Source organism: Alternaria rosae, assembly GCF_020736505.1.
Source record: "Alternaria rosae strain MPI-PUGE-AT-0040 chromosome Unknown BKA58scaffold_2, whole genome shotgun sequence".
Classification (NCBI taxonomy): Eukaryota; Fungi; Ascomycota; class Dothideomycetes; order Pleosporales; family Pleosporaceae; genus Alternaria; species Alternaria rosae.
In genome coordinates this window covers 302,465-329,193 of record NW_025763571.1, presented here as the reverse complement: position 1 = coordinate 329,193, position 26,729 = coordinate 302,465, and the positions used below count along the sequence as shown (strand labels likewise).

The window sequence follows — 26,729 nt, the reverse complement described above, 5'->3', positions numbered from 1 at the left end:
TCATCGGCATCATCTACGTCGTTGAAGAAGAGCTTATACCAGCGTGCATGTAAAAGCCATGATAGCCCCAAGTCTACGAAAAGCAACATGTACTTCCTGCCTTACTTCTTTCAAACACGAGCCACTTGACTACAGGAGGGGCGCAATCAGGCTACTCCGAATTCTCCCACACCTTTCGGCTGATTGTCTCATACAGTGTGAGATCTGGCATGACAGTGTCAAGGCGAGCTACACCTGCCTCTCATACGTCTGGGGATCAGAGAAGATACAACGGCAGATCCTCGTCAATGGCAAACTTCTCCTTGTTCGAGAGAATCTCTACGATTTCATCGGCGTCGCTCGATCGAAATACGCAAACCCAGCACGCACCTTTTGGATCGACGCTCTTTGTATCGACCAAGATTCAATTCACGAAAAGAACCACCAAGTCGCTCAGATGGGCTCCATTTACGCAAACTCCCTCGAAGTAATCTCTTGGCTCGGATTCAATCAGAGTATCGGCCGCGCGTTCGCATTTGCCTTGGATTTGAGTAAGGAACCCCGATACGAGATATGGGACTCTAGTGACAAACAAGGCGCCAAATGGTTCGAACGCAACAAACAGACCAACGGCCAGCTCAAGAGAGACTGGCTCGCGGTCGTCGAAGATCGATACTGGACTCGTGCTTGGATTACACAAGAGATCTTGCTCGCCCAAAATGTCAAATTTCTTGTCAATGATCTTGAAGTCGCTCACATGCAGATTGCTGAGTGTGCTCTCCGATGGCTGGAACATATCAACAATTTACAGGGAAACGCAACAATAGACTCGAAGAAGTGGGACACTAAGACACGCGTCTTCGCCCACTATATGTACTCGATAGGCGGCGGAAGGGGATCACCCAAGGAATCGAGATTGATCAACTACTTCGACAGCCTACCCGGTCGAGAGAGCTATTTCGTCCATGACAGAGTCTACTCGCTCCTTTCGCTTGCTTCGGATGCTTCTAGTATCACCATCGACTATCGCCTTTCCCGGCAGGAACTTCTTCGCCAGGTCATGAGCATCTATAAATCGAATATGTGCATATGTGCATGGTTCTACTTTGCAGATATGCTGGATTGCTACCAGGTTCCCAACCCGGAAAGCAGTAACACTGAATCAGGAAGAAGTCCCGTCTTCAAAATCACATTGAAGCCAGTCCAAACAGATTTTGTTATGGGCGAAAAGTCAAAAGACTGGTATCATGCATGTTCACAATGTTCCGTAAAAATGACTTGTTGCGACAAGGAACAGGATACTACATTTTGTCTAGCATCTCTCTGTTTCAGTGTTGTGGGTGATCACATATACGTGGGCAAAAACGAATGCGGAAAGTACGAAATTAGACGAAGTGGCGATGCGAATGGACACGAGGTATTACTTTTCCAACCAGGGAACCCTGTGTCTTCCGAAGACTGTATCAACCTAGGGTGGGGAAGTCTGCCCCTTCTATACGATGTCTATCTTACAGGCGATGTCGCATTGAAGCTTTTCCTGTATCCAGAGCAAAAAGTTAGGCGGGCGGTGCCATTGCGAATATGTGGATCGGCGAAAGATGGTTATACAAATCTGGAGTTTTGCTAGACTAACATATGCATCTGAAGCGTTGATCGTTGAATCAGAACAGAAGTGTGACGCAAAGTGAACGACGTGTTCGGTATATTGTGAGTTCCACGTATTTCGTGGTTGAACTGTCGTAACCCAGCACGTCTACTTCCTGGTTTCTGGTGCCACTTTTCTTGTTGCATGGCATTTTCACACCGAATAATGAACGTATCATAATAATTAAAATCATAGCAAACTAATGTTCACCAGCCCGCGGTTTTCTCGATTTGGCCACCACTCCTCCTTTATCCTTGCATGGCACGACGCAGCAAAGAGATGTCACCACAAGTATATTGCTGAGGACAGATCCTTTTTAGTGATGATGATGCGGATGGAATATGAGAAGAGTGACGAAGCCGCTCGGCATGATGGAAGGGCGAGTATCGTAGTTGTGTATAAGCAAACGTAATAGAGATGTTGACATGAGCCGCCAGGTGTCATTGGGGACAAACTGAGAATACATGGGAGTCCTTGGTATATGTGATCCAGCGGTGGTACTACACAATTGTCAGATATACAGAGCGTGATGGCACGCATAAAGAACATACCTTTGAGATGGAAAAGCCCAGTCTCAACACTCTTTCCATTCGATTTTTGACCGTACTCGCTAGCTCCAGATATCGCTCTTCCTCATCATGCTCTCTCTCGAACCACGTCTGGGGGAAGTAACCGTCAGCCCAGATTAAGCCTCGCACAAGGTAGTCTTCCGGTAGTGGCAACTCATCAGACCTCTCGTCCTGTCCAGGAAACACATCGGATGCCAGTAAAGCATCGATGTTTGAGATCTGGTTCTGTGACTGACTTTGTATTTGGTTCTCAGTCTTGACCAACGTATTCAGGAAAGCAACGAGTTCGGCCCAAGGAGCGTCTGCAATGAGATCGGAAACGTATTTACCGGAAGCGAAGCTAGAAAGGAAAGCGAGCATGATATGTACGTGAGGAAGCACGTTTTTGTCGCCAATACGGCGAAGAACAAGTGCAAAAGTCTCGTTGGTGATGGATTTGGCGTTGCGGAAAGTCTCACCCGCTTTAAATCCATCGTCGTCTTCCAGTGCCTCCTTGATAGTATCTTCATCGATCGAAGGCTGCGTTGGATTCTGTTGATCAGCTGGAGATGCACTCCGAATCTTGCCTTCGATAGCAATTTGCGGAGAGTCTTGTGCTCTTTGGTAGATCGGAGTCAGGAAGGCCTGGCGAAGAAGGTTGTTGTTTATGCCGTACTCAAACCAGCCAGCAATATTGGTCACGGCGATGTATACACCCTGCTCCTTCCATTTTGCTGTCACACGACCAATGTGGTTGTCCAGATTTCCGATGAATTCGGCCTTTGCGTTCATGAACTCAGTTGTATGCTGATGCTCCTGCGCTTGAGCCCTGTCCACACAAGATTCCTCGAATTGCAGCCCGTGTGCTTTGATGAAGTTGGTGTCGATCGCTAAAGCATGTGTGAGAGGTGCGCCTGCACGACCAAGAATAGGATCCAGCAGAGTCAAGATTGACTCTCGCGCGCTCTGGAATGGTTTGACGCAGGTCAGGGACCTAGAATAGTAGTACATCTGCTGGAGAGCATTTGGTCGTGCCAAGATAGCGAGATGGTGATATAGACGACCCACAGTAGGATTCTTATCAGCAGCCTTGGTGTACCAAGAGCGCGCGACGCCTGCCCAAGTTTCACGGTCCCGGACATCTTCGTCCTCAATCGCCATCCGATATCGGCCAAGGTCTCCCAGGCACTCGATCCATGTGTCCTCGAAAGCTGGAACAGTTTCGTATAAAAGCGCCATCATCTGATACGCCAAATAAATGAATGCCAACATATAATCTATACTGTCAGGAAGACGCCTTCGCAGTAACTCCAAAAAGGAATGGATACCATGCTTCCACATGCGTGCAGGCATCGAGTATTTGGCGGCAAGACGTCGGAGGGCCGGCGATGCAGAGGGATGCTGGCTAGCTAAGAAAAAGTCATGATGCTCATGTAATAGAGTCCGGTGAAGAGCGATCAAAGCCTGCCAATGATCCGACGCAAGTTTGGTATCACCATCTTGGGCAGCTGCGGCTTGTGCGCGATCCACATGTATACACTTGGTCTCCACCATCGTTAATCCTGCGTAAATAGATTTCACTTCCGACGCAAGTTGTTCTTGCGAGATGGGTCGACTATCGGGCTGCAATAGTAAACTGGGGTATCGGGGATCATAGCGTTGAAGTTCGATAAGGCCTGGCTGGCGTTGAGATTGCTGAGGTTTAGGAGTAGTTCGTTGCGGTGTATGAGCACGGGACTGGGTTTGCGGTGATTTTAAGTGACTGCTCTTCGTAGCTTCGGCTGACCACTCGCTGGAGGGCTCGGGTGTTGTCTGGTATGGAGACGAGGTAGACTTGGCGTTTTGTTTAGGGTCGAAAAGGCGTGCATCCTGTGGTCTCGACCGTGCCCTGTCCGAAACAACAGTTTGTGGAATTTGTCTCGAGAACTCCGGATCAGCTACTTCCACGTGAGACGGACCCTTTCCTCTGGGGCTGGTGAAGTCATGTTCTGCCGGTCGTTTCCTTCCAGAGGGCGGTGAGTTCTGCCTGGAAGCCTTTCCAGAATCTATAGTAAGAGCCGCGATATCAGGCGCTGACCGGTCTCCAACAGTTGCAGCTGCCGAGTGATCAGATCTGCTAACCATATTAAACGCTGATCTAGCAAATACCTGCACAGCAGCTTGGTCTGTACTCACTTGAACTTCAGGCTTAGCTCTCGAAACTTCTCTCTTGCCTGTCGCGGAGACAAGCCTTCGAACTCGTCGCGATGGTCTATCTTGCCGTGATCATACAGCTGGTCGGCACTCGGAAAGACGCGTCCCTCATGACCGGGGTAAGGGCACGCGTGGGCCCTGATGATTGGACTCTGAGTTTTCAGCGCCTGCGCGAATTTTGTCTGAACGAATTCACCGGTGTCCATAATGCGGCTGAATGTCTCAGGTGTAGGATTCGCGTTCGTATTCCGATCTCCGTATTTGGCGTGTGCCTGATTGCTGCGGGCGATGTGATCTGATTGGATGAAGTTTTGAAGCGCACATACCCACTCGTGTGCGCACACCCAGCCTCAGCGTGGACTGTATCCTGATGACCTGGACTACGCGGTCTCCAAAAAGATCTGGAAAGCTTTACACTGTCGCATACGCGTCCGATGCTCTGCGATCAAGCTCGAGGGGTCGGACTGCGTACGTTGACGAGGTAGTGCGAAGCCTCCGGTTTAGCTAGATGCGATGTCCAGGACGACAGGGACAGCAACCTCGCGTACAATAGAACGCAGAAATAGAAGAAAGGAGCTGTTTGACGTGTAATCTCTAAATCGAAGGCTGAGAACGCATCTTGGGAGTGTCCCCCAAGGTGGACATTAACACAATATAAGATGCGGCTCTGCTGTGGTTCGCCTACTAGGCAACAAGGCAAAAGAAGGCAAACGTCCCTGGGCACCGGATATGATTTCCTGCACGCCACCGTTATACCTGCGTCAAAGGGCGTCAACTTCGCTATCAACACGTCGCCTACTCGTAAGAAACCTCCCTCTCGATTTGGTGGGCAGTCGTTGCCTACTTATGCTTGTTACGTTTGCGGCTCTGCTGCTTGCTTCGCCATTACCATTATGGGGGCCACTCGAGCCCCACATCCTCGTCTGCTCCATCGAGGTTAGCGTTCGGCATTGAAAAAGCAATGCCCGAACGGTGAGCTACATGTTCCTGTGTATCTGCGTACATGTACCGTGTAGTCCTCCATCTCGTGAAAGGCAACACCTACAAGGCTCATAGAGACCATACAGGCGGCTGAAGCCCATGCGTTGTTCGGATGGCTTCATTCCTCTGTGCGAATCCAGCTTGCTTGTTTCAGCTCATCCTCGAGAGTCCCGCTAGCCACAACGCAGCCGCGAAGTCAATACTAACGCGGCGGCGACATCCTCGCCCCTTCAAAGTTTGACGCCAATTTTCCCTGCGAAAGACCTTGTGACAGTAGTCGTAAGCCGAAACCAGATAACATACACCAAGACTGATTTGCTCAGATTTTACGCAGCGGAATGGAATTTCCGTGGCCCACGTCCTTGGTCCTACCAAAATGCAGGGTGTTGCCTTGTACTTCGCAGATCTGCCGACGAACGGGGAGTGCCATCTGTTTGCCTGCGCAAGGTGTCACATGTACGCCACGTATGTTGAGTCAGTACCAATTTCCGACAGTCCGCTTGGACGACGACTCGATGATCGTGGGCGCTGCAAACGCTTGCACGGGACGATATTACTTTCACAACCGGATGAGTGGCCATAATGTGCCGAGTCCCCGATAACCTCCGTGGTATCAGCTTAGACACCAATGAACGGTAACCAAGCTTTCGGTATTGGCACGAAGACACACGGCGCCCATTGCGCCCTCTCACGAAACATGAGGCAAGCGCTTGGTGAAGGCTGCTAAGGCACATCCTAGCCTCCATATTTCGAAGCCCAGTGCGCCTCAATGCATGCCCTTTTGTTCGAAGGATACAATGCCATTACGTTCTTTTCGTCACCTGTATGCACCAGGGCCCAAACAAATCAAGACATGCGATTGGTCAAGTAACCAAATCATATTACCACCGAAAACGATATCTTTGCCTTGGGTCTTGGACAGCTGGGTTGGCAGAACAACAAGTCCTTCCAGGTCCGGTCAGACATCACCCAGGGAGCAATCCAATTGTAGACGCGACCTGTACAGCGACCATTGTTGAAGTCGTTCCATAGTATCAAGAAACACTGCGCACAGGAGTCTCAACCAGTCAAGTGCACTACCAATGTGCTACGAGCTGTTGATCTGGGTGTATGTAATCGGGCAAATCGTGACGGTGACCTGGATTACGCATGTCCTCTCTCCATGCGCATGTTTGCTGACCGTAAGATAGAGCACGAACCACTGAACCAGCATGGTCATCAGCTCGCAACGGAATACTCATTACGGTTAGGAACTTATGATCACAAGCCATCATCACCAAGTCAGCGCCGGCATTGCAGCTGGCTGTCGTAAACTAAGCAGTATGAACTACGCGAGACTGGGCTTACTTGCTCCTGCGCTGAGACATCTTAGTATGGCTACACTGTCGTCTGAAAGTAGCCGTTGCCGAAAGCATGGCGTTTTCTCTGGACTAAAGTCATGTCGTCTATCGACACGCGGAGCGACTCTAAAGGACATGCTCAGCATAGTGTGTTACCTGTTGAGGATCCGGTGATTGTGGGGCATAAGACTATCCTCAAATGAAGACCGAATAGGCAGCTCGATGGCCGCTCAATCTGCACATGATCAACATACGAGAGAAAATCCCATATGTACAATCAGTCGAAGATCATGCTGTTACACACAGTTCGTTGCCTAACAGGCACCATGCTTTTTGAGCTTCGTCTCAAAGAGTGTATAGACGCATTCGTCATAGCTCACAAAGGGAGCGGTACGGTTTGATGAGGGGACACTGCACGAGCAGGCCGATCAAAGGGATGTTTCGTCGTTTTGGGCGTTCAAGTATGCGACCTTATCATCCCAGACTACTGGAACCTTTTCTCGCGCACGTAACACAGGGTCTAGCAACTACATATGATGGAATTTGACGCGTTTGTACGTTACGTTTGTACCATCTCTGGACGTACTGATCGACGGTCAACTGATTGAACAGCTAATATAGCTGGAGTCAACAGGAGAAGTCACAGCGACGGCCGTTCCGACATAGCAGAGGCGTGTTCTATGATAGTGATGGAGCGGCTAGATCGCTCCCAGCGTATGGCAACGGTCATACAAAGCCCAGAGGACTGGAACATCCTTGAACATGGTACGAAAGGCGGGGTAATCTGCCTGCTGCAGGCCCGCGGCCCAATCTTCATAAACAGACTGCTTACGTCTTTGTGTACTGGAGCCTGCAAAGTAGCGGCCTATATCACGACACAAATCTGGAGCCACTGAGGTCTCTTGACGATTGAAAGGCTAGTTCCGGCGATGTTGAGACGCTACTTAGGTAAGTTCCTGCATGCCTGACGAAGAATGCAGGTAACTCGGGTGCACCACTAAAGGCCGTCGACTGCGATGCGTGAGATGACGAAATGAGCAGTCCAAGTGTATCAAGTGTCTATCGAGGACCAATGAAAAGTTTCTGTAAGGGCGACTGAAACAAGGCTGACCCAGAAATGAGTCGAAAACCCGAAGAGGGATAAATCAGGGCCACGTTCTCACACTTGTGTATCCCTCAGGCAACAGCCCTTGCGAAGCCGTTTCTCATAGCGCAACCCGGGAAGATCAATCCACTTCAATTTCCTATTCGAATTGAATACCTAAGAGTACTGTGAAGACCTGTCAAAGACAGCATACAGTTTAGAAATCGATGTCCACCGATTACGAGTGCGACTCGATTACCCTAAAGACAATAGCCCCACCCCGCGATGGAGCCTTGTTTTCACGAGGTCCAGGGGTTGCATATGTCGGTAATCTTGTTGCCCGCTGCAAGACTCTCGATCAATTCGCAATACTTACGGACTGTATTATGTGCTGATATACCTTGCATTCTGTGCCCCGCGTGTCAGCCCTCAGAGCCAGTGAAGAACAAAGTGTAGATACCCTACCATTATCTGCTACTACCGGCTTGTAGCGCAAAACCTTCGTCGACTTCGCCCGATGCTCATCCGCGAGGTGCAGTATGCAGAATTCTATGATGCAAGAAGCAGGTAATCGAAGGATGGTACAGTCACAAGGTAAGCCTGGTTTGATCACAAAGGTAGCGCAACCTCGCACGACTTCAGGTTCTGACTTCTAGACGGATAGAATGGTGTATCGCTGATCAGCGAACCAGAGGCGCAAAGGAGTGAACCGCTTGGCATCGACTTTGAGGCAACAAAGTGTATAGAGATGTTGTCAAGGCTTTGTCGCAGTCCCTCTGGTTTGTAGAGGCTCTCAGGATACAGTCTAACGACGGAGCCCATGATGGTGCACACCTGGGTAGTCCACAGCTGCAAGATTACCTGAATTTCCAACCTTGGAAGGTCGTTTTTGACTGTTTTACCAGAAAATACCTATAGACTGGATTTCCACGAGAAGGCGACGTCGTAGCGATCGCGAAACCAGAGGACTTCGATACAAGTTGTAAGCACTAGTGTTGGGGGCTGGAACGAGTGGCGTATACATGGCAAGGCTGAAGGACTTCGGTGTCTGCAAAGTGCACACCTACCTAGGTAGCCAAGCCATAACCTCAACTCAAAACTCGCCTCACCATGCAGAAGCGGTGGTTCGCATTAAGGCAAACCATGTCTTCATCACATACGTCCCGAGGTCGCTTCGTAATAAGACGCTCATCCCGCATGAACTATCGATAACCTTCACGTCGTCATCCAAGATGGACATCAGCTGCGGAGATGTTTCACCTGCTGAGTTTGACCGGGATGAAGAAAGTCAGTGTTGCCTTCGGTCACGCACAGTCTTCCGAGCAAACCCCCAAACGCGGAAAGAAGCATATCAAAGGCGGCACGAGCATGGCTACAGACGGCTGATGAACATGTCAGGCCCACTATTTGCCGGAAAGATCACCGGCTAGTTGCAGGCAACAATACTCAAGTGACATCTGACTGATGCTTACCGGGCTGGAGGCTGAGATCAGACTGGTATGCAGTGTTAAAGATGAGGAATAACGACGGGCGATCCTACAGTCCTTCTTCCGACACCTCCTTGCACAAAAAGGGACTTATCCTGGTAGTGTTCACCGGAAGGTACTTAGGTACCTGAGAAAGGGGCCGAAATAAGGCCTGAGTTCAGACACTTTGACGCGAAACTGAAGTCAAGTCCTCTCAGACGACCTTGAGGTCAGCCATGAATCACCAAATTTCGTCTCTGGCCTCTTGTCGCTTGGAACGTTCATTGCAATTGGAGTCTCATGGGTTCTTGGCAGAAAGCAGAGTGCAGATCGTCCAAGAATTTCATTAGCCCCGAGCCAAGATTTATCAGTGAACTAGGAGACGCATATAAGAGAAATGCTTGGCCTTCATCAACGTCGGATGCATGCCACAGCGATTGCGTTGTTCTTCTGCACTATCTGCGATAACTTGGCAGATTTCCATCGTCGCCATATCGAGATGCGATACTGCTTTGATCTCACTGAGCGTTATCGATACCACGTTACTGTAGCAAGCTCTTAGGAGCTGACGACGAAGAGCTTGTGGCTGTGCTGGCGGCGCATCGTATTTACGAGAAACAATCTTGGGGCAATGGCATTCCCGACAGCTGACTGGACCTGAGTTTTGGTAGCATAATCTCGAAATCTAGCTCGGGCATCTGCTAGAAGACATGAACGAGTTGTATTAGAACAAGCGTATTAGCGCAGAACCTGAGAACCCCATCATATGGAATGACATGGGTTCGTGGAGAGTCCCACAGCGCAGCAATGCCGCGGAGACGGTGGTGCGGTTCCAATGACATCATAGGCGTGCGACAAATGGACCCCAGGAGGCGAACTTTTGAGGTTGGGCTTGGAAACTCCACGGAAGAGACCTTTGGACGATACATAGGCGTCTGCACATAGCGCATGTACACCATCGTGACACTCGGAGCTTGTGCCCAGGTGTGAGACGACATCGCGGCCATAGAGGTATCCGGCGAGGCGCCAAAGTACTTCCCCGCCGGTCTGCAGGGTTCTCCGTGGGCGATGCGACAAGCCTGGAGGGCACCATCGACAACCACAAAAGCCATCGCAAGCCATGTCATTATCAGAACTTACTGAGCAGCAACGAGCGACTATCGGCGATCGCGCGCGAGTATGGGAAGTCCGACGCTTCTGCCAGGTGCTGCCATCTGTCGTTAAATACGTGCGTGGTTCGGATGCTGGCCTTACGAGCAGGCCGTTGGAGCCACACGGCAGATATGTCAAGAATGAACCAGACGGCGCGCTTGCTGCTTTGCTCCGTTGCGTCATCCATCAGACGGGCGCTGATCTGGCGATGGTCAGCTTGCTAGACGATCATACGCAATACTTCATCTCGGGGGCCAGTCGGGCCAACGTAGATGAAGTCAAGGTCACCTTGGGTGAGTGGAATCAATAGTATGGTGGACATACTCTAGCAGTGTCTAACTGGCACAGAAGACTCAACGCGATGGTACGGATGCGAGTCGGTAACTCATCACGGTGGTCTGTGCGAGCGTACCATTACGCGGCAGAATGAGCCAGGCGGGAACATGGCACTTTACGAAGAGCTTGATATGGCTGAATTGGAGAGAACCAAATACCTTCCATTTGTTCAGGGTGATATTGCCAAGTTCAGACATTATGCTGGTGTTCCTTTGAACCCCTATGGAGGACCAAACATTGGCACTGTCTTCACATTCAGCTCAACGCCGTCGCAGAGTGGACTTTCGGACGCCCATCGCTCATACCTGTTTGAGACAGCGTCCCACATTATCCGACATCTGGAACAAGCAGTGGAGGCACTGGAGGGTAAGCGTGTGCTCAAGTTCAACCAAGGTGTGGCTTCTCTACTCAAGATGGGTTCGAGCGCAGGACTGGCCGCTCAGCCTGCTCACAAGAATTCTTCATCAGGCGGCCATACCGAACATGGAGTCATAGTGTCAAACCTCTATCCCTCTGCAGCTCTGCAGCTGTACCATCTTTCAGCTACATTGCTCTACGATACTTTCGAATTTGACGGAGTTCGCATCCAAGAGTTGGGCTCCTCAAGCAACAAAAACCCCGTCTGGAACGGCTCAAACATGCTAGCCGAGCATCTCGGACCAAAAGCGCACAGGCCCCGAGACCTGAGCCACAGCTTAATGAGCAGATTACTTGAGTTATTTCCACATGGGGCTGTGTTCCAATTACTCAATGACACGAGCGACATCGTTGTTGCTACGAGCGCAGACGATGTCGCTTTAGTTGAAGATGCCCTTATACTCACGGAGCTTTCGAAAACCTTCTTGCAGGCACAGCAGATCGTCTTGATGCCGCTGTGGGATGCGTTCCACGAACGTAATATTGGTGCGGTCCTCGGGTTCGCCGAGAATCAGACAAGAGTCTATCTCGGCTCGACGGATCTTGCTTCCATTTCAGCATTCTGCACTACGATAATGACGCAAGTGCGGCGTCTCGAAGCTCAGGTTATAGACAAGATTAAATCAGACTTTCTTGGATCGATCTCCCACGAAATGCGGACACCTCTCCATGGCATACTATCAAGCCTTGAGCTTTTAGCGGACACACCGCACAGCGCACACCAACGCGACCTGCTAGAGACGGCAAGATACAGCGGCTTGTCCTTGCTCGATACCATTGAGCGTGTTCTATATTTCAGCAACATCAGTTCCGGGTCGCGAAGTGCACATCTACCAAGATCAGACTCATCGAACGATGGGCTTCTCCATTCGTCAAGTCTTGCAGCTTATCACTCGGCAGCTTCCTCACAAGACAAGGATACCGTACAGCTGATGGATACTTGCGAGGACATCATCCACAGTGAGGTACACAGATATCGTGCCAAAAAGGCTGTCCAGCCTGATTCTTCGATGCATGGTAAGCATCCTGGTGGAGGGTGGTCCAAGTCCAGCTGGAGCTCATGGAAAACAGGTCTTGTCTATCATCCCATCATAACTTTTGACACGAATGCCACTCGGTCGTGCCGTCTGGTAGCCGTCGCTAGCTTTCGGGCGATATTGACCAATCTTATAGTGAGTTGTACAAAAACAAGAAACGGATGCATGAGCCGTACTGACGTAAGAGAGAATAATGCTTTGAAGTTTGGGGAACCATCAAACTGCATTCGAGTTTCACTGGATCTCACGGACGGTACTACCAAGGTTTCTTGTTCAGACGGCGGTAAAGGCATCTCTTCCGGCTTTATTCGCCATTCAATCTTTGACCCATTTTCTCAGGAGGATCCCGTTGCAGAAGGTACTGGCCTTGGACTTTCCATTGTCAAGCAAACAGTCACTATGCTTAGTGGTGATATGCAGATTGAGTCAAACAGGAAAGAAGGCTCTACCTTCACTGTCACACTCCCATCCAGTCAGGCACTTTATGAGGCACCAGAACAGGCATCAGAGAGCTCAAATTCGCAGGCTGGCACTGCTGGGCTACACCAGCTTGACATGAGTCTCTTCACACCGACGCGCTGGAGATCAGGAGACTCCTTACGGAACCAGCGCTGTATTTGTTTACTGTTGGGCTCACTTGCGAAGAGTGTAAGCAGGTGGTTCAATATCCGGCTCATTCCTTGGGAAAGTGCAAGCAGAGCCTCGCAATGGCGCTTGCTTGTCGTTTTGGAGGAGGACGAAGACAGTGCGCTGCGAGCTTGCGGTGGCGCATCTGACAACTGCGAGCGTATTCGTCTCTGCCCTGATGTACAACCCGCTCCCAGTCTGTACTCAACGCCTTCGAAGGGTGTCGCAACAATTGCCGGTGCGGTGACTAGTTCAAAACTCCAGGATGCGCTGGCGCACTTGTATCCTAGCCAAGTCCCTCCCTCTGAGCTTCGCCACAACTCCGACCAGGAATTAGCCACAACAATAGATGATCAGCAACAGTCAGTAGAAGGGAGCTATAGCCAAGTAAGCGGAGACGCAACCGACGAATGCCGTGCTGCGCCAACAGCATTGCTATCCCGGTTACAACTCGAGAGGAGCCCCCAATTAGACGGCGAGGAAAGCGGCGTGCAGTCACTGGCAATGCCAGCAGCCAGCCCAGTGGTCACTTCAGAGATGAACATGGCAGAAAAGTCTAATGGAGCCCAACCCGAGCACCGAGACACACAATCGCATACGGAGCAAGCAAAAGATCCGGCAGTCTGTACGTCACCAGAGGCAGTTGTAGCAGAGCCTAGGCTGCTGCTGGTAGACGACAACGCTGTGAATCTCAAGGTACTTGCCATGTATGCAAAAAAGTGTAGCAAGACAGCTGCAACACCTGTCGGAGGTGGTCAAGAGGCCATCGATGCCTTCAGGAACGCCATTAAGTCCGGCGATGACACGGCTCCGCAACCTTTCGATCTCATTTTCCTCGACCTCTCTATGCCCGAGGTTTCGGGCTTCGACGTTGCGAGAGAGATACGGAAGACGGAAGCGCGGTCGGGGTGTAAGAGGACGTACATGTGTGCACTCACCGGGCTTGTGAGCGAGAAAGACCGCAATGCTGCGTATGCTTCGGGTGTAGATAATTACCTTGTTCGACCGACGAGGCTGAAGGATTTGCAGGGCATCATTGAGATTTGGCGGGATAAATCAAGCGAGAAATGAGAAGTGCACAAGGCCATGTTGTCCCGCTGCCGTGCTGCACAGATGATGCAAGATGCAACAAGTCTTCTGCCTTTGACCAAGGGAAGGGCGTCATGTCTTGGTCCATGGCGTTGACGGCACGGCGCTAGCTGCGGCGGAGGCCCAATGCGACCGAGAGGCCGATGGCGTGGGATGTGATAATTCATTATCGCAACGTCATGACGCGAGCCCTCTTTTGTTGGTAAGCTGCCGTCCGCCCTTGCACCCGACGCCGAAGATGATTACAGTCGCTCTCGTTAGCCTCGGAGTAGCGCATCCCCCTACTTGATCGCACAACGGCCAGACTGACTGGACAGCACTCGAGGTCGTCGACTTGTAGCAATGCACGCGCCACCCTAGTCCAAACACGACGCCACGCAACCACGGATCCCCACGCTCACGACGACGATAGCTCAACCACAGACAGCCCTCGCCATGGCTTCCAACACTGACGCCGCCTTCGTCGAGGACACCGAAATCGAGCAGCAGCTGAGGGTGCGCGCCAATGGCTCCGAGACGCTGAAGACACCGCGGGCGACCTCGCCGGGCCCCGACAGCGACGATGAGGACGCGCCACTCCTGGGTGCCTCGCCGGGTGCCAACGGACACGAGCAATGGGCAGGAGATGCCGACTTTCGCGGTCTTCCCTGGTGGAAGCGCCCTTCGGTACGCCCATGGAGCCCCTCGCGTCGAGTGCGCATCGACTGACCGCAGCAGATATTCTGGCTCCTTCCTCCCTTTCTGCTCTTCACCATAGCGTTTGGCGGCATCATCGTACCCAAGATCAACCTGATCATGGACCTCGTCTGCGAGGAGTACTACGCGACCCTAGAAACCGACCCCATATCCTCTCCCATGGACCCGGGCCAAGACCGATGCCAGAACGACGCCGTGTCCTCCCGCTCGTCCCTCTTCCTCCTGTACGCTAGCTTGTGCTCCGGCATACTCTCCGCCATCATCAGCCCGAAGATTGGCGCCCTCTCGGATCGGTACGGGCGGAAGAAGTTCATGATAGCCAATACCTGCGGCGCCCTCTTTGGCGAGGTCCTTACAATCCTCGCTGCCAAATTTCCCGAGACGGTGCACGTCAACTGGATACTCGTTGGCTACTGCTTGGAGGGCGTATCTGGATCCTTCATCGTCGGCATGGCATGTGCCCACTCGTACGCTTCCGACTGCGTTGCACCACAGAAGCGGAACGTCGCCTTTTCATACTTCCACGCTTGCTTGTTCGGTGGCATCGCTATCGGACCCGCGCTGGCAGGCTACATCATCAATGCGCGCCAGAAGTACGTTGGCAAGACGGAAGCCGTCTTGCTCATCTTCTACATGGCCCTTGGTGCCCACTTGATCTTCATTGCATTCCTTGCCTTCCTTGTCCCCGAATCCCTTAGCAAAGCACGCCAGGAAGCTGCACGTGAGAAGCGCAGAGAGGAATTGGAACGACAGGGTCCCGCTGGCGACTTCATCAACCAACTACGCTCTATCAACCTTTTTGGCCCTCTGAAGATTCTCTGGCCGACTGGACCTGGCACCTCGTCGGCTTTGCGTTGGAACCTTCTTCTGTTGGCCGCTACCGATACCATCATGTTTGGTGTCGCAATGGGTGCCATGAGCGTTGTACTCGTCTACACTCGCCGCCAATTTGATTGGCATGAGCTAGAAAGCGGCCGCTTCACCACCATCGTGAACAGCTCACGCGTTTTTGCTCTTCTAGTCATTCTGCCAATTCTGACCCGCATCTTTCGCGGAAAGAATGGGGCTGCCCGCATGCGCAGTTCAGGGTCCGACCTATTCGACCTTTCCATTATCCGTGCAGCCATCTTCTTCGACATGGCTGGCTTCCTCGGATATGCTCTTGTCCGCAAAGGCGAGCTCTTCGCACTCTCTGGCGCTATTGCTGCCATTGGCGGTATCGGTTCGCCCACCCTTGGCGCTGCATTGACCAAACATGTGCCGCAAGATCAGGTCGGTCAACTGCTAGGTGCCACGGGCTTACTTCATGCTGTTGCACGTGTGATGGGGCCCACCATCTTCAACGGTATCTACAGTGCTACTGTCGGCGCATACAGACAGACCGTTTTCGTATGTCTCGCAGCGACTTTCGGGACTGCGTTCCTGTGCAGTTGGTTCATTCGTCCACATGGTGAGTGCTCAACCACACCTGCATACCGGATTGAGTCTAACACTTCACAGTATATACAGACGGAGATGACAAACGCGCTGCGCGATCAGATGAACAAGAAGCATAGCTTGCTTCTCTTCATGCTGGCACTTCAGTCGCACTTTTTTCGGATCCCTAGATTTTCTGGACGGCAATGTCCTTTTTTTCTCGCACGCATATGTACAGACAGCGAAGGTGTTTGGGTTGGCATTGTGAAACAGCCCGGTTGTTGTTAGGCTTCATATCTGTATATTATATGTTGACGTAATGTTCAATACTTGTTCTTACGCATATTGCATCACGCGTTGTGAGACCTTCGCCGACAATTCGCTATAGACGAAGATGTGTGTTGCTGGTGCCGCAGTACGAATGGGTACGCCGAGACTTCTAGTGTGTGCCACCATGCCAAACTCTGCGTTGGATGGGGCCGCCTTCTGAGCTCATCGGTCGAGGAAACAGCCAACTCGACTTTGTGAGTCGTAGCGGCAACGGATCGGAATATCTCTTCAGGACATGAACTCGTCCACGAGGCCGAGACGTGTCTTTGCCTTGGGTTAGGCATGCCGACATGAGCTTGTCTGGTATTCTATAGGCCAACGACACGTTTCGAAAAGGACAGATGATGGACTGCACAATTTCCGAGGTGCAACACCTTCAACCCCACCAGCAGAACTAGGAGAATGCACACGAATGTTTGCTGGTGGTCAAGGTCGACGTCTACAACCCACCGCTCTTTGCTTGTCACTTCAATTGAAGTCTGCTCCACAAGCTGCGTACACCGTTCGTCGAAGTCTGTGTTATCATTTGAAGCAAATCTCGGCACAAAACGTCGATTTAGAAACCTTGGCATGTTTTTGGTATCGAGGTCACCTCGTGCACCTGACACGATCTCAACAGTCGTGGACCTTTCCGCTAGAAGAGGATGATGGCTGTTTGTACGATGGTAAAGAGGGGTTTTGAGAGCGAGGGCAAGACTGCCGTAGAGGTTGATGAAGAGGCAGGACACGAACATGCGGACCTGTAATTGTATTAACAATGATCTGTATCAATATATCTTGTCCAAAGTTGTTTTGTTTGCTATATATAGCTCTGGCAAGTAGTGAGACTCGTCTCATACATTGTGGGTGCGCGATGAAATAAGAGCAAGGAGAAGTGACTGATCGGATGGATCTAGAATGGCAATCATTCCTGGCCTCACTTCCCGCTGGGTTATTCTCGGCCATCACCGACGACCATAGTACTGCGGTGATTCAGTATGCAGCTCTTGTCTTGAGCATTGCTCACCATGCTGCTTGTAGAAGGCCAGGTTTCGTCTTTGGAAGTCACACCAGATCCATTCCGATACATTCTGATCAAGACACCTTATTTGGCGTTACCAAGTTCAGTGCATCACGGGAGGCGCATAGTACTTATTTGTTGTTTGCGTGAAGGGTTTACAGTAGCTACCTAGGTAGTGCAAGACAACACAGAGAAGCTGTGGTGGTCGGCGCTGCTGCAGAACCGGGCTGACTAACGAACCTCGGGCCGTCAGGTACGTCAGCTTCCACGTTGCATCTTCCCGTGCCAATTGGCTGTCGCGCAACCACTACAACGTCTGCCTTTTTGTATTCCACACCTTTCCATCCGCCGCAAGTTCCGGTCTCAGCGGTCGCGATCCCAACTCAATGTCAACAGCATTCCGGTAGCATCATCACTGGACAAGCCCTCGTCAGGGCCCCGCAACCGCCATGTCAAAAGAGAACCGCGCTTTCGATACCCAGAGATTGGGCGCAGGCTATGGCTTCGAGTCGCATCCAAAGCATGCTATTGAAATGCCGCCAACATGGGTGCTTCTCGTAGGCTTGGGCTTTCTGCTATGCGCAATGGGCTTTTGGGTACGGACACATGCGCCTACATGACATCGTATACGCGACTAATGACTATGAGTGACAGCTTTATATAGCATTGAACCTCCTGGCGCCCACTCCGCGACTGCCACGCCGTTCCGAGAAACAATACACGACGATACTCCCCGACGGTGCAAGAAGCCACCCAAAGGAACTCCCGTGCTGGCTGGATAAATGGGCAGCAGAGAAGGAAGCCGCCAAGAAACAAGCAGCGAAGGAGCCGGGAACTAAAGTCGTCATACCACCACAGATGCCCATCGAAGAACCGGAGCTCTTCATGAGCGTCGTGGTCCCCGCATACAACGAGGAGGACCGGCTGGAAGGTATGTTGGAGGAGGCTGTTGACTACCTGGAGAGCCAATATGGTGATGCGCATGCTGGCGGCAAGGGGGAAAAGAGCCAGAAAGGATGGGAGATAATCGTTGTTAGTGATGGAAGCACAGACGGCACCGTCGACAAAGCGCTGGAGTTTGCAAAGGAGCGCCAACTCAGCCAACACCCCAAGTCAAAGCCAGGACCGTGGTCGAAGAACGGCGACGCCAAGGCCGCGCACTCAACACACATCCCACACGGCAGTATCCGCGTGGTCACACTTGAAGAAAACAGAGGCAAAGGCGGAGCAGTCACACACGGCATGCGACATGTTCGAGGCCAGTATATTGTCTTCGCCGACGCGGATGGCGCGAGTCGGTTCTCTGATCTAGGGGCCCTCGTTGAAGGCTGCCAGAGCATCGAGGACAAGCATGGGCGCGGTGTTGCCATCGGCTCCCGAGCTCATCTCGTCGGCAGCGAAGCCGTTGTTCAGCGCTCCAAACTCCGCAACTTCTTGATGCACTCGTTCCACATCCTCCTCCGCATCATGACGCCTCCGGCAACCGCACGCATCAAGGATACGCAGTGCGGCTTCAAGTTATTTTCACGACCAGCACTTCCCTATATCGTCCCCTACATGCACTCGGAAGGCTGGATCTTCGACGTCGAGATGCTGATGCTGGCCGAGAGCGCTGACATTGCCATGATTGAAGTGGCCATCGGGTGGAAGGAGGTTATGGGTAGTAAGCTAAATGTTGTATGGGATAGTATTGGCATGGCATGGGGTCTCGCGCTGTTGAGAGCTTGTTGGATAGCAGGCATTTATCAGAGGGACTAGGGTTCGTGCATATAAAATAGAGCCGCGTTACCCGCCTGTGACTGCCCCCGCATTCAATATGCTTTGATGTAGTAAACTGAATGCATTTTTGTTGAAACTCACACGCTGCATACCATGTTCCCATGATATATGTTGTGAGATGCAGCTTCCATGGAACCGAACTCCTGTCCGCCGTCCAGGCATTCCAAGACTGTAATTTCCTCACGTGCCCCATTACTCGCGTACTGGGCTAGGGGATCTTGACACGGCGACAATCTCGAGAGCCTATCGGAAGACCTAGAGTGCTAGCTCATTCGCAGAAAGCGCTAGGCATCGTTGCTCGATTGAGTATATGATGCTATTCTCATCACTGCTCTTATCACTGTGTGATATTAGTCGCCAAATTGATCTCTAAACTATAGAAGTGTATAGGGCAACCTCATAGTGCCAGCACAATCTGCATGCATCGACATCATAGATGTCGTGACGCATCCCTCGCTTATTCGAAACTGGCGACCCAACCATCACCGACTCTCTCACCTTTCGCATCTACACCACCCCAGAAGACTACGCTGCTGCCCTTCTCCATGACGTCCGATCCAAACAGAGCCCTTGGGCCGGGATGGAGTTTGCCATCTTCCTCTTCCAGTTGTTTGTCCGAAGGGGTCTGCACTACCGCCTCCGCCCACGACAAGTGACCAGTATCAGCCCCCAGCGCAGATCTGATAGCATCTTTGATCTTTGCAGGGTTAATGGTGTTCTTGAGCGTCATCGATGGCTTCGCCTCCAAATCGCTTGCAGGGATCTGCAGAACCCAGGTGTCGCTGAATTGGGTGACTTCGCCTGCGTACTTTGGATCTTCTGGCTTGGTGTTGGATACATCAGCAGAAGAGTCGCTCCGTGCGCCTAGGAGATAGACGAGGTAGTTACGGCCCCACCCAGTAGTCACCGGTATCAAGGCGCCGTCATGTCGCGCACGGGGGCCAGGCGCTAGTGGATTGGTAGGAAACGTGAAAGACTCCCATTTCCTCTCCTCACTGGAAGACGAGACGCTAATATGATGGAGCTGGCTGCTCATTGGGTCAGATCCAGATATCAGCCATAATTGACCATTCGCCAACGCGGCGTTGGATGTCGCGACTGGCGCTGTTGGAAGTTGCGTCCAGTAGCGTGCAGCGATGTCGAATTGCCACAAATCTGATGCATTGTCCCCAGAGCCATCGACCCCACCGAACAAAACTACGTGTTGATCATGCGCGAACAGCTTCGCATTGCGCCGCGGGCCCGGGCCAATGTTTCCAGTGTCGACATCTCCCTTGGAGGGTTGTAAAACATCCCAGCTCTTTCTGTCAGGACTAAACAGCCATACAGACGATTGCTCGTCAATGAGATCGCCAGCTTTATCGCTGCCACCGTATATAGCGACATTGCCGTGGAAAGCACAAGCTGCGTGATTCGATCTCTCCGCTGGCGTGCGACCACCTTCGCATGTTGAGAGAGCAGGAATGATGCTGTAGTCCATCTCTGGTTTACCGGAATGCTCAAGAGTAACCGCATGCACATGGTTGCTGGCAAGAACGTTGTTCGCAGTATCGCCGCCGAAAATATAGGCTTTGTTGCCGAGCACTGTGACTGTATGATTGGAACGCGCCAAAGAGCGTCTGGAGGTCAGTTTGACCCTACGTAGTAACAGTGGAGTACATACGCCGAAGAGTCACCGGTTGCTGTGGCTATGCGTTTGAAAGTGACTTTGAGGGGGAGCGTGGGCTTCGAGACGATGTACGCGGCGTAACCTGCTTCTGCCGTGTGTTCTACCACTTCGGCCGCAACGTACGCGCCTGCTGCAACTTCAGCCATGGCTCTGGTGCTAGTATGGTCTCGTAATATCTGACAGTGTCCGGCAATCGGGCAATGGACTGAGAAGGCGTCGAGTATGAGAACTAGTGGCAGACGAGAAGGGGGAGGCAGAGAGGGGCGAAGGCTAATGCAGGTACGCGGGTGATGACGTCAGTGGACTCCACAACAACTGCAAGTACGCAGTTGGGACATCTGCTTCATGTATTGAGATTGGTCGTGTGATATCTAACGCGGCTTTCATTGCCGATTGTAAGAGTTGCAGATGATCAGAATGTGGTCTCATAGTCACAGCGTTGGAAGCGATGAGGTCTTCATCAGGCGCTCCTCCGATGCTGACACGATCTTCTTGCGCATGTACGCCCCAGCTTGCGTGAGGGATAGTGGGAGCCCATGAAGAGATCGGAGCACTAGATTCACGTCCCTTTCGCTTATTTAACCGTCGATTTCTCGATTCTATAGATGTAGGTTTTGTAATCTGCGCCGTAACTCCACCATTCATTACTCTTCCTCCTTTCTGTGCCCACGTGCAACATTGGGACCTGCGCTATGCCTTCGCAAATTCTTCGTCAAGGCATAATTTTTTATGTCCACACAAGCACCGCCAGTTCGCTACAATACTTCCAGACACCCTGTGCCGCTCGGCGAAGCTAAAGGTACCGTCCCGCATGTTTCAACAAGCTCAAGTGCTATCTCGGCCGGGGATCCATGGATGGTAGCCCCTCCCGTCTTCAAGCACCGCTGCTCAGCCATTTCATTCGCGTTCGAATCATTAGCCACCCCAGCTCTGCCCCTTACGTGTTCGTTATTGAGGTGGTGGAGATCGCACGATGCGTGATCCCCGGTATCCTGTGCCGACGCCCTAGTATCGATAACTGGTTTACAACGTGTCACATAAAGGGTAAGTCTTATGCAAAACAGTCTTAACCCACACCTGCATTCTACTCAGTCGCGTGGCCGTGCGGTGGAGGATATCCTCAGAAAGGATGCATCCTAATCACACAACCATCCACCAAGGACCGACAAGTGAGCCAAATACTACGACAACAGTCAGGATAGAAACACCAGCCTGGTTTCTGTTGATAATAAAGTTGAGAGTAGTGGAACCATCATCATTGGGCGACTCGATTCCAGTGTCGGGTCACTCTTCGAAATACCGCCTATTCCAGCAGTAGCCGGACCATCTACGGTGGGATAGAGCAATACCTAAAAAGATCAACATACGAAGTCAATCTATGTCCCACACATACTTCATACAGCTGCAACTAGTCTACCCTATCTCCAATGCAGCCATTTGTTCGCCGACACCAGAGCTGCCGTCGTGTGTGCCACGGTCAATCCATCAAAGACCACAGGATACCTGATCTGCGCCAGCATTGCACTGGGCTACAGCAGCCTTTGCTGACGCTTTCAGCAAGGGGTCAATCTGGTCGCGCGTCCATGGAGCGATAATAGCAGTGTACCCAAGCCAGCGGGCAAGGTATGCTTTGAAAGAGTACTGGTCGTTATCGCACTTGCTATTGTTCTCACAAGCGACCTCGCTAATAACGCCGTCCTTGAAGAAGATATTGATTCGACTAATGATACCTTGAAGTCTATCTGTTCACCGCTAGATCTGAGTCTGAATCACGTTAGCACAGATGCGTTCATGCAGTGAGCCAAGAGTGTCTTATACGTACAACCTTTTACATGGCAGCAGCACCAGACATGTGCACACCAGCATTGTAAGTCCATTGAATGCAGTTGATGATTGTGAAGTTCTCAGAGTCGCCGTTGCCATCAAAGAAATTGAACTCTCGGCTTATAAGGTGAAGATACAGAGTCAGTGTATGTCTTGCATGCATTTTGTACAGCCGCATCTTACCGTATAAGTCCTATAGACTGTTCCCACTTCCACGTCTTTTTTGCCCATACAGAGTAAGTACTGTTTCCAAGAGATTTGTATAAACGTGCGGCGATATTAAAGAAGCATCCATTGGAAATCCTGTTCTTGTAAATATATCCTGGATTCGTAAAGAAGATCTGCCACTTGAAGCCGCCACCACATCTCTTTGCATCCCGTCCTTTGTGCTGGATCTGGAATACAGACTGGGCGAAAGAGAGCTATGGGGGACCATCTTTGAGGTCGGGTAGTTTGTTCTCAGCCGTCGACATGGCAGCCATGCCACAGAAACCTTGGTTGTCATCTCCAAGGGTTCTGGATTGATTCGGTGGCATGCAGGCATCGTAGTCCCCAGTTTGATGTAGCAGAGCCTGCATCGTAATAGCATTGTACTGGTCGTCTCTGGTATAATACCAGTAATCGATGAATGCGTTGAACATGGTACCGTATTCCCACCAATAATAGGGATCTGGAAGATTGTCAGGGACGTCGCCTAGCCGGTCACTAGTATATTGCTTCCGCAGGTTCGAGAAAAGTGCCTTTGCGATGTTCTTAATTGAGTCTATGTATATTACCAATATCCCGAGGCACATTCGAGAGCGAGGATACCGGGTGAAGTAACGTCCAGATCAATAAGGCATACACTGGATAAGAATTGAATTGAGGCACAAATGCCCAAAAAGGTATATCCAATCTTCATGTCGTCGGCCGAGAAATCAGAGTGACGTCCTTCGCAGCCGTTTCCAGGATGAAGCTTGATTCAAGCGGCAGGCTGGGGCCAATGAATCGACACAGGATCATTAGCAAGGTTCGCTTTGGGAGACTGGTTGCGTGTTTGAGACGTCGCCTCTGGTCTGGTCGGATGTTTCACTTTCTAAAGTTGCCGTCGGGAAGGGAAAATAGGGGGCAGGAGACGGCACGACACAAAAGACAACAATACGAACAGCCCATGTTACGTTATCTTCGAACCGAGTAAGGCATCTCAATATGCGGCGCAGCCTGTCCGGAGAGTGCAGCTAATCGAGTAATGCAGGCTACCGAGCGGTGCAGGGTCCCCATTCTCTTCAAAACTTCCGGTCTCTCCTTCAGCGGCTGGCCCTAGTATTGCGAAAGTTTTGAATCTCCTCCGTGCTCGTGCATAGCGCGTTCGTGGGTTTCCCGCCCTATCTCTGGCTGGGTGCGCGCCCCACGATCTTCTAGTTAGCTACCTGCTGCGCCTCTTATGTGAGATTTCACATTCGTTAATCACGCGAAATTGCTAAACCCTTCGTTTCTTTCCATTCTGCCCCATCTTTGGGCTGGTCGCGCCGTCATTTTTTCTCATCGTGGCTCGGGTGTTTTGGCTTCCGAGCGATGTCGTCTTACTGCTAGTAGTTTAACCCACTAGCATGGCTAGATATAACCTTCCTCTTTGCAAATGTGAGTTGTACGAGCGCCTACGTCCTATTTCGTACCCAAGTATATTGAGATTAGCTATAAGTTCGAGGTCCTGTAGAACGCATGGAACCACATCGAGTCAACACGATTGCCATAATGAGTCTGGACATATATACGTCCAAATATGGCCTCGTCATGAACCACAGCGTCGGAGTTAAGGAACAGTGAGTCGCGTGTTATGTTTGGGCAATAAGCTTCCTCAAAGTGTAGCCATCGCTGGATACGAGGAGAGAATTATCAGAGCAACTATAGGATCAACTATAGGATAGTGGAGTCATTAGAGCCAATGTGCTGTGTCACTTCCCAAAGGCTTCGGCATGACATCCCACCCCACTGACAGACCCTTGATGCGAGCCGAGTGCGTTACCGCTTTTAGCTCCCCGAAATGCGTTTGCCGCAGTTCTAGGTACCTCTTTACATCCTCTGGACTTTTGAAATCCTTGCGGTCGAACCCACTTTTGCCATCGTAGCGCCCTAAAGACCGCATGAATTTCATAACACCAGCCAACGATACAATGACCTCGTAGGCGCCTCCAGCAGTAGCGCGCTTGTATAACGCGGCCATGATACCAGTTGCCAGAAGATAGCCGGCTCCGTGGTCGAATGCTTGGCAAGGTAGAATGCGTATCGGTTCGCCGGCTCCATAGCGCTCAGCCTCCGCTACATTGATACCGCAACAGGTTTGGACAAGCGAGTCGAATCCGCGATTTAGAGACCAGGAATTCCCAGGACCATATGCACTAAGGCTTGCAACGATCAGGCTTGGATTCGCCTTGGTCAATTCTTCCGCAGAGAGACCCTTTGCTGCTAGGCTTCCGGGGCGATAGCTCTGGAGAAAGACGTCAGCTGTGGAGAGCAGATCTAGTAGCTTAGCTCTTCCTTCGGCCTTCGATATATCTAACTGCACCGTGCGCTTGCCTCGCGATAGATCTATATCGAGATCGGGAAGATCAGGTCTAGATGTATGTATGAATGGTTAGTACACCTTCCTTCCAGTTTTAACTCGTACATGGACACTACTGACAGATGCGGCGATGTGATCCAAATGACGTCGGCTCCGTGTGCTGCTAACGTCTTCCCAGCGACTGGCGCAGCTATAACTATAGATCCGGGGTAGGAGGTCAGTGTATGCCTTGCGCGCTTTCGGTACAGCCACGTACCTCGGCTCATCTCGACAACGCGAATGCCTTCCAGGCATTTGCCCATTACTTTGGGGGTTCGTGCCAATGGCATACGCAGCTCGGAAGTTGCAAGTCTCGTTAGCAGAACTGGGTGGTCTGCAATAGCCTTGCCTTGAGGTAAAGCGTCCCATTGATCAAGAGAGCGCAGCGCAGCAATCACAGCTCCGGAGCGAAAACCCTTAGCTTCTAGCTCTACAGACTTCCATCTTGACACCTCTTGTGCCACAACTTCCTTGGATGCGTCTTGTGGAAGTCCCAGAATACGAAGCGCGATCTCACGATGATTTGGAAATGAATCGTGTATCCTTACGTATCCATCGGCTGCTTGATAAAACCCACCAATAGCTCCCCATGGAGGCGATGCGGCTTTTCCATTGAGAGTATACAGTCGCTCGGATTTGAATTCGACGCATGCATGCTCTGCCGGAACTGTGACGCGGGGCATTGAACATCCATTTCGATGAGACCAAAAGAGAGCTGCGACAAGCGCGGACGCTGCAACAGTTGACTGTGCGAGAACATCAACTCTGAATGAAGATGGTAGGCACTCTCCATCGGAGGGCAGATCTAGTGAGTCGAGGGCTTCCTGTGGCAAGTCTAGCATCCTCCATAGGAATGCGACAGAGCTGAACGCGTCGAAAGTAGTGCGCTCCATGTAGAACAATGACTGAAGATGTCTGAAAGGGACTTGAAGCATCCAGGATCTAGAGGGGAACAAAGTGTGCTGGGTAGAGGACACTTGGGCAGGTGGTAGAAGTCCAGGGAGGAGGGAGTCAGCGCACCGAACTGCCAGGATGACTGGGAATACATTGAGCTAGATAGGACAGATGATCGGAAAAGCAGGACAGAGATGGAGGAGACGAGAGAACCATAGCTGCATGCATAGCCGACAATTGCCGGGCCCCATTATGTAAGCGACCGGCGAATTGCGAACCTTGACAGACAGCGGTGTTTGTCCAAGAGCCTCTGCCATGCAGACGTACAACATCGTTACATCGTAGTCTTCGTCGCCAGCATGTTGCCATTCACGCTCACTTCCTGATGAATGCCGCTTCACGCGTCGCGCCCATGTGTACGTAGTGAACGTCAGGGCATGTGACTACCTAGGTAATTGGAATTCAAATTCAAGATAGTCACATATAATGAAGATGACAATATTCACGCTCGCAGATAAGTGCGCCCTAATTTACTCAGTCTAAAGCATCTTTACCCGTAGCCAGTACCCAAGCACCACCGCAACATGGCCGATCTCTCAGAAAGGTCCAGACCGCGTACAACGGGTGAACCCAATCGCTTTGAACG

The 26,729-nt window shown here is 51.4% G+C and overlaps 8 protein-coding genes across 8 annotated transcripts; 3 read left to right on the top strand and 5 right to left on the bottom strand.

Moving 5' to 3' along the window:
- Window positions 1–58: 58 nt before the first annotated feature.
- Window positions 59–1,175, top strand: BKA58DRAFT_408426 (heterokaryon incompatibility protein-domain-containing protein; the record flags this gene model as incomplete). The annotated part of the gene is made up of 2 exons (XM_046172087.1): window positions 59–1,062; window positions 1,112–1,175. 2 exons carry the CDS (start codon window positions 59–61, stop codon window positions 1,173–1,175), a joined length of 1,068 nt encoding a protein of 355 aa, XP_046028404.1.
- A 448-nt stretch (window positions 1,176–1,623) lies between these two features.
- BKA58DRAFT_451251 (uncharacterized protein) lies at window positions 1,624–4,571 on the bottom strand (the record flags this gene model as incomplete). Its single annotated transcript, XM_046174379.1, has 3 exons — window positions 1,624–2,124; window positions 2,176–4,288; window positions 4,348–4,571. The coding sequence occupies 3 exons, from the start codon at window positions 4,569–4,571 to the stop codon at window positions 2,065–2,067; spliced, it is 2,397 nt and encodes a 798-aa protein (XP_046028403.1). The 3' UTR covers window positions 1,624–2,064.
- A 5,785-nt stretch (window positions 4,572–10,356) lies between these two features.
- On the top strand, window positions 10,357–16,146 carry BKA58DRAFT_408424 (uncharacterized protein; the record flags this gene model as incomplete). The annotated part of the gene is made up of 6 exons (XM_046172086.1): window positions 10,357–10,681; window positions 10,740–12,133; window positions 12,368–13,787; window positions 14,307–14,560; window positions 14,612–16,040; window positions 16,091–16,146. 6 exons carry the CDS (start codon window positions 10,357–10,359, stop codon window positions 16,144–16,146), a joined length of 4,878 nt encoding a protein of 1,625 aa, XP_046028402.1.
- Window positions 16,147–16,279: 133 nt separating this feature from the next.
- Window positions 16,280–17,072, bottom strand: BKA58DRAFT_375454 (uncharacterized protein; the record flags this gene model as incomplete). The annotated part of the gene is made up of 1 exon (XM_046169425.1): window positions 16,280–17,072. A coding segment is annotated over one exon (428 nt), but the record flags the coding sequence as incomplete, so codon positions are not given.
- A 544-nt stretch (window positions 17,073–17,616) lies between these two features.
- Window positions 17,617–19,389, top strand: BKA58DRAFT_375452 (nucleotide-diphospho-sugar transferase). Its single transcript, XM_046169424.1, has 2 exons — window positions 17,617–17,932; window positions 17,991–19,389. The coding sequence occupies exons 1-2, from the start codon at window positions 17,786–17,788 to the stop codon at window positions 19,092–19,094; spliced, it is 1,251 nt and encodes a 416-aa protein (XP_046028400.1). The 5' UTR covers window positions 17,617–17,785; the 3' UTR covers window positions 19,095–19,389.
- Window positions 19,390–19,408: 19 nt separating this feature from the next.
- BKA58DRAFT_375450 (uncharacterized protein) lies at window positions 19,409–21,371 on the bottom strand. The gene is made up of 2 exons (XM_046169423.1): window positions 20,779–21,371; window positions 19,409–20,731 (listed from the first exon to the last, which is right to left on the bottom strand). The coding sequence occupies exons 1-2, from the start codon at window positions 20,928–20,930 to the stop codon at window positions 19,573–19,575; spliced, it is 1,311 nt and encodes a 436-aa protein (XP_046028399.1). The 5' UTR covers window positions 20,931–21,371; the 3' UTR covers window positions 19,409–19,572.
- Window positions 21,372–21,924: 553 nt separating this feature from the next.
- BKA58DRAFT_451245 (glycosyl hydrolase family 76-domain-containing protein) lies at window positions 21,925–23,509 on the bottom strand (the record flags this gene model as incomplete). Its single annotated transcript, XM_046174378.1, has 7 exons — window positions 21,925–21,996; window positions 22,035–22,133; window positions 22,288–22,522; window positions 22,617–22,727; window positions 22,792–22,990; window positions 23,042–23,371; window positions 23,419–23,509. The coding sequence occupies 7 exons, from the start codon at window positions 23,507–23,509 to the stop codon at window positions 21,925–21,927; spliced, it is 1,137 nt and encodes a 378-aa protein (XP_046028398.1).
- A 1,014-nt stretch (window positions 23,510–24,523) lies between these two features.
- Window positions 24,524–26,082, bottom strand: BKA58DRAFT_307075 (CoA-transferase family III domain-containing protein; the record flags this gene model as incomplete). Its single annotated transcript, XM_046167144.1, has 3 exons — window positions 24,524–25,202; window positions 25,271–25,346; window positions 25,407–26,082. The coding sequence occupies 3 exons, from the start codon at window positions 26,080–26,082 to the stop codon at window positions 24,524–24,526; spliced, it is 1,431 nt and encodes a 476-aa protein (XP_046028397.1).
- Window positions 26,083–26,729: the final 647 nt, after the last annotated feature.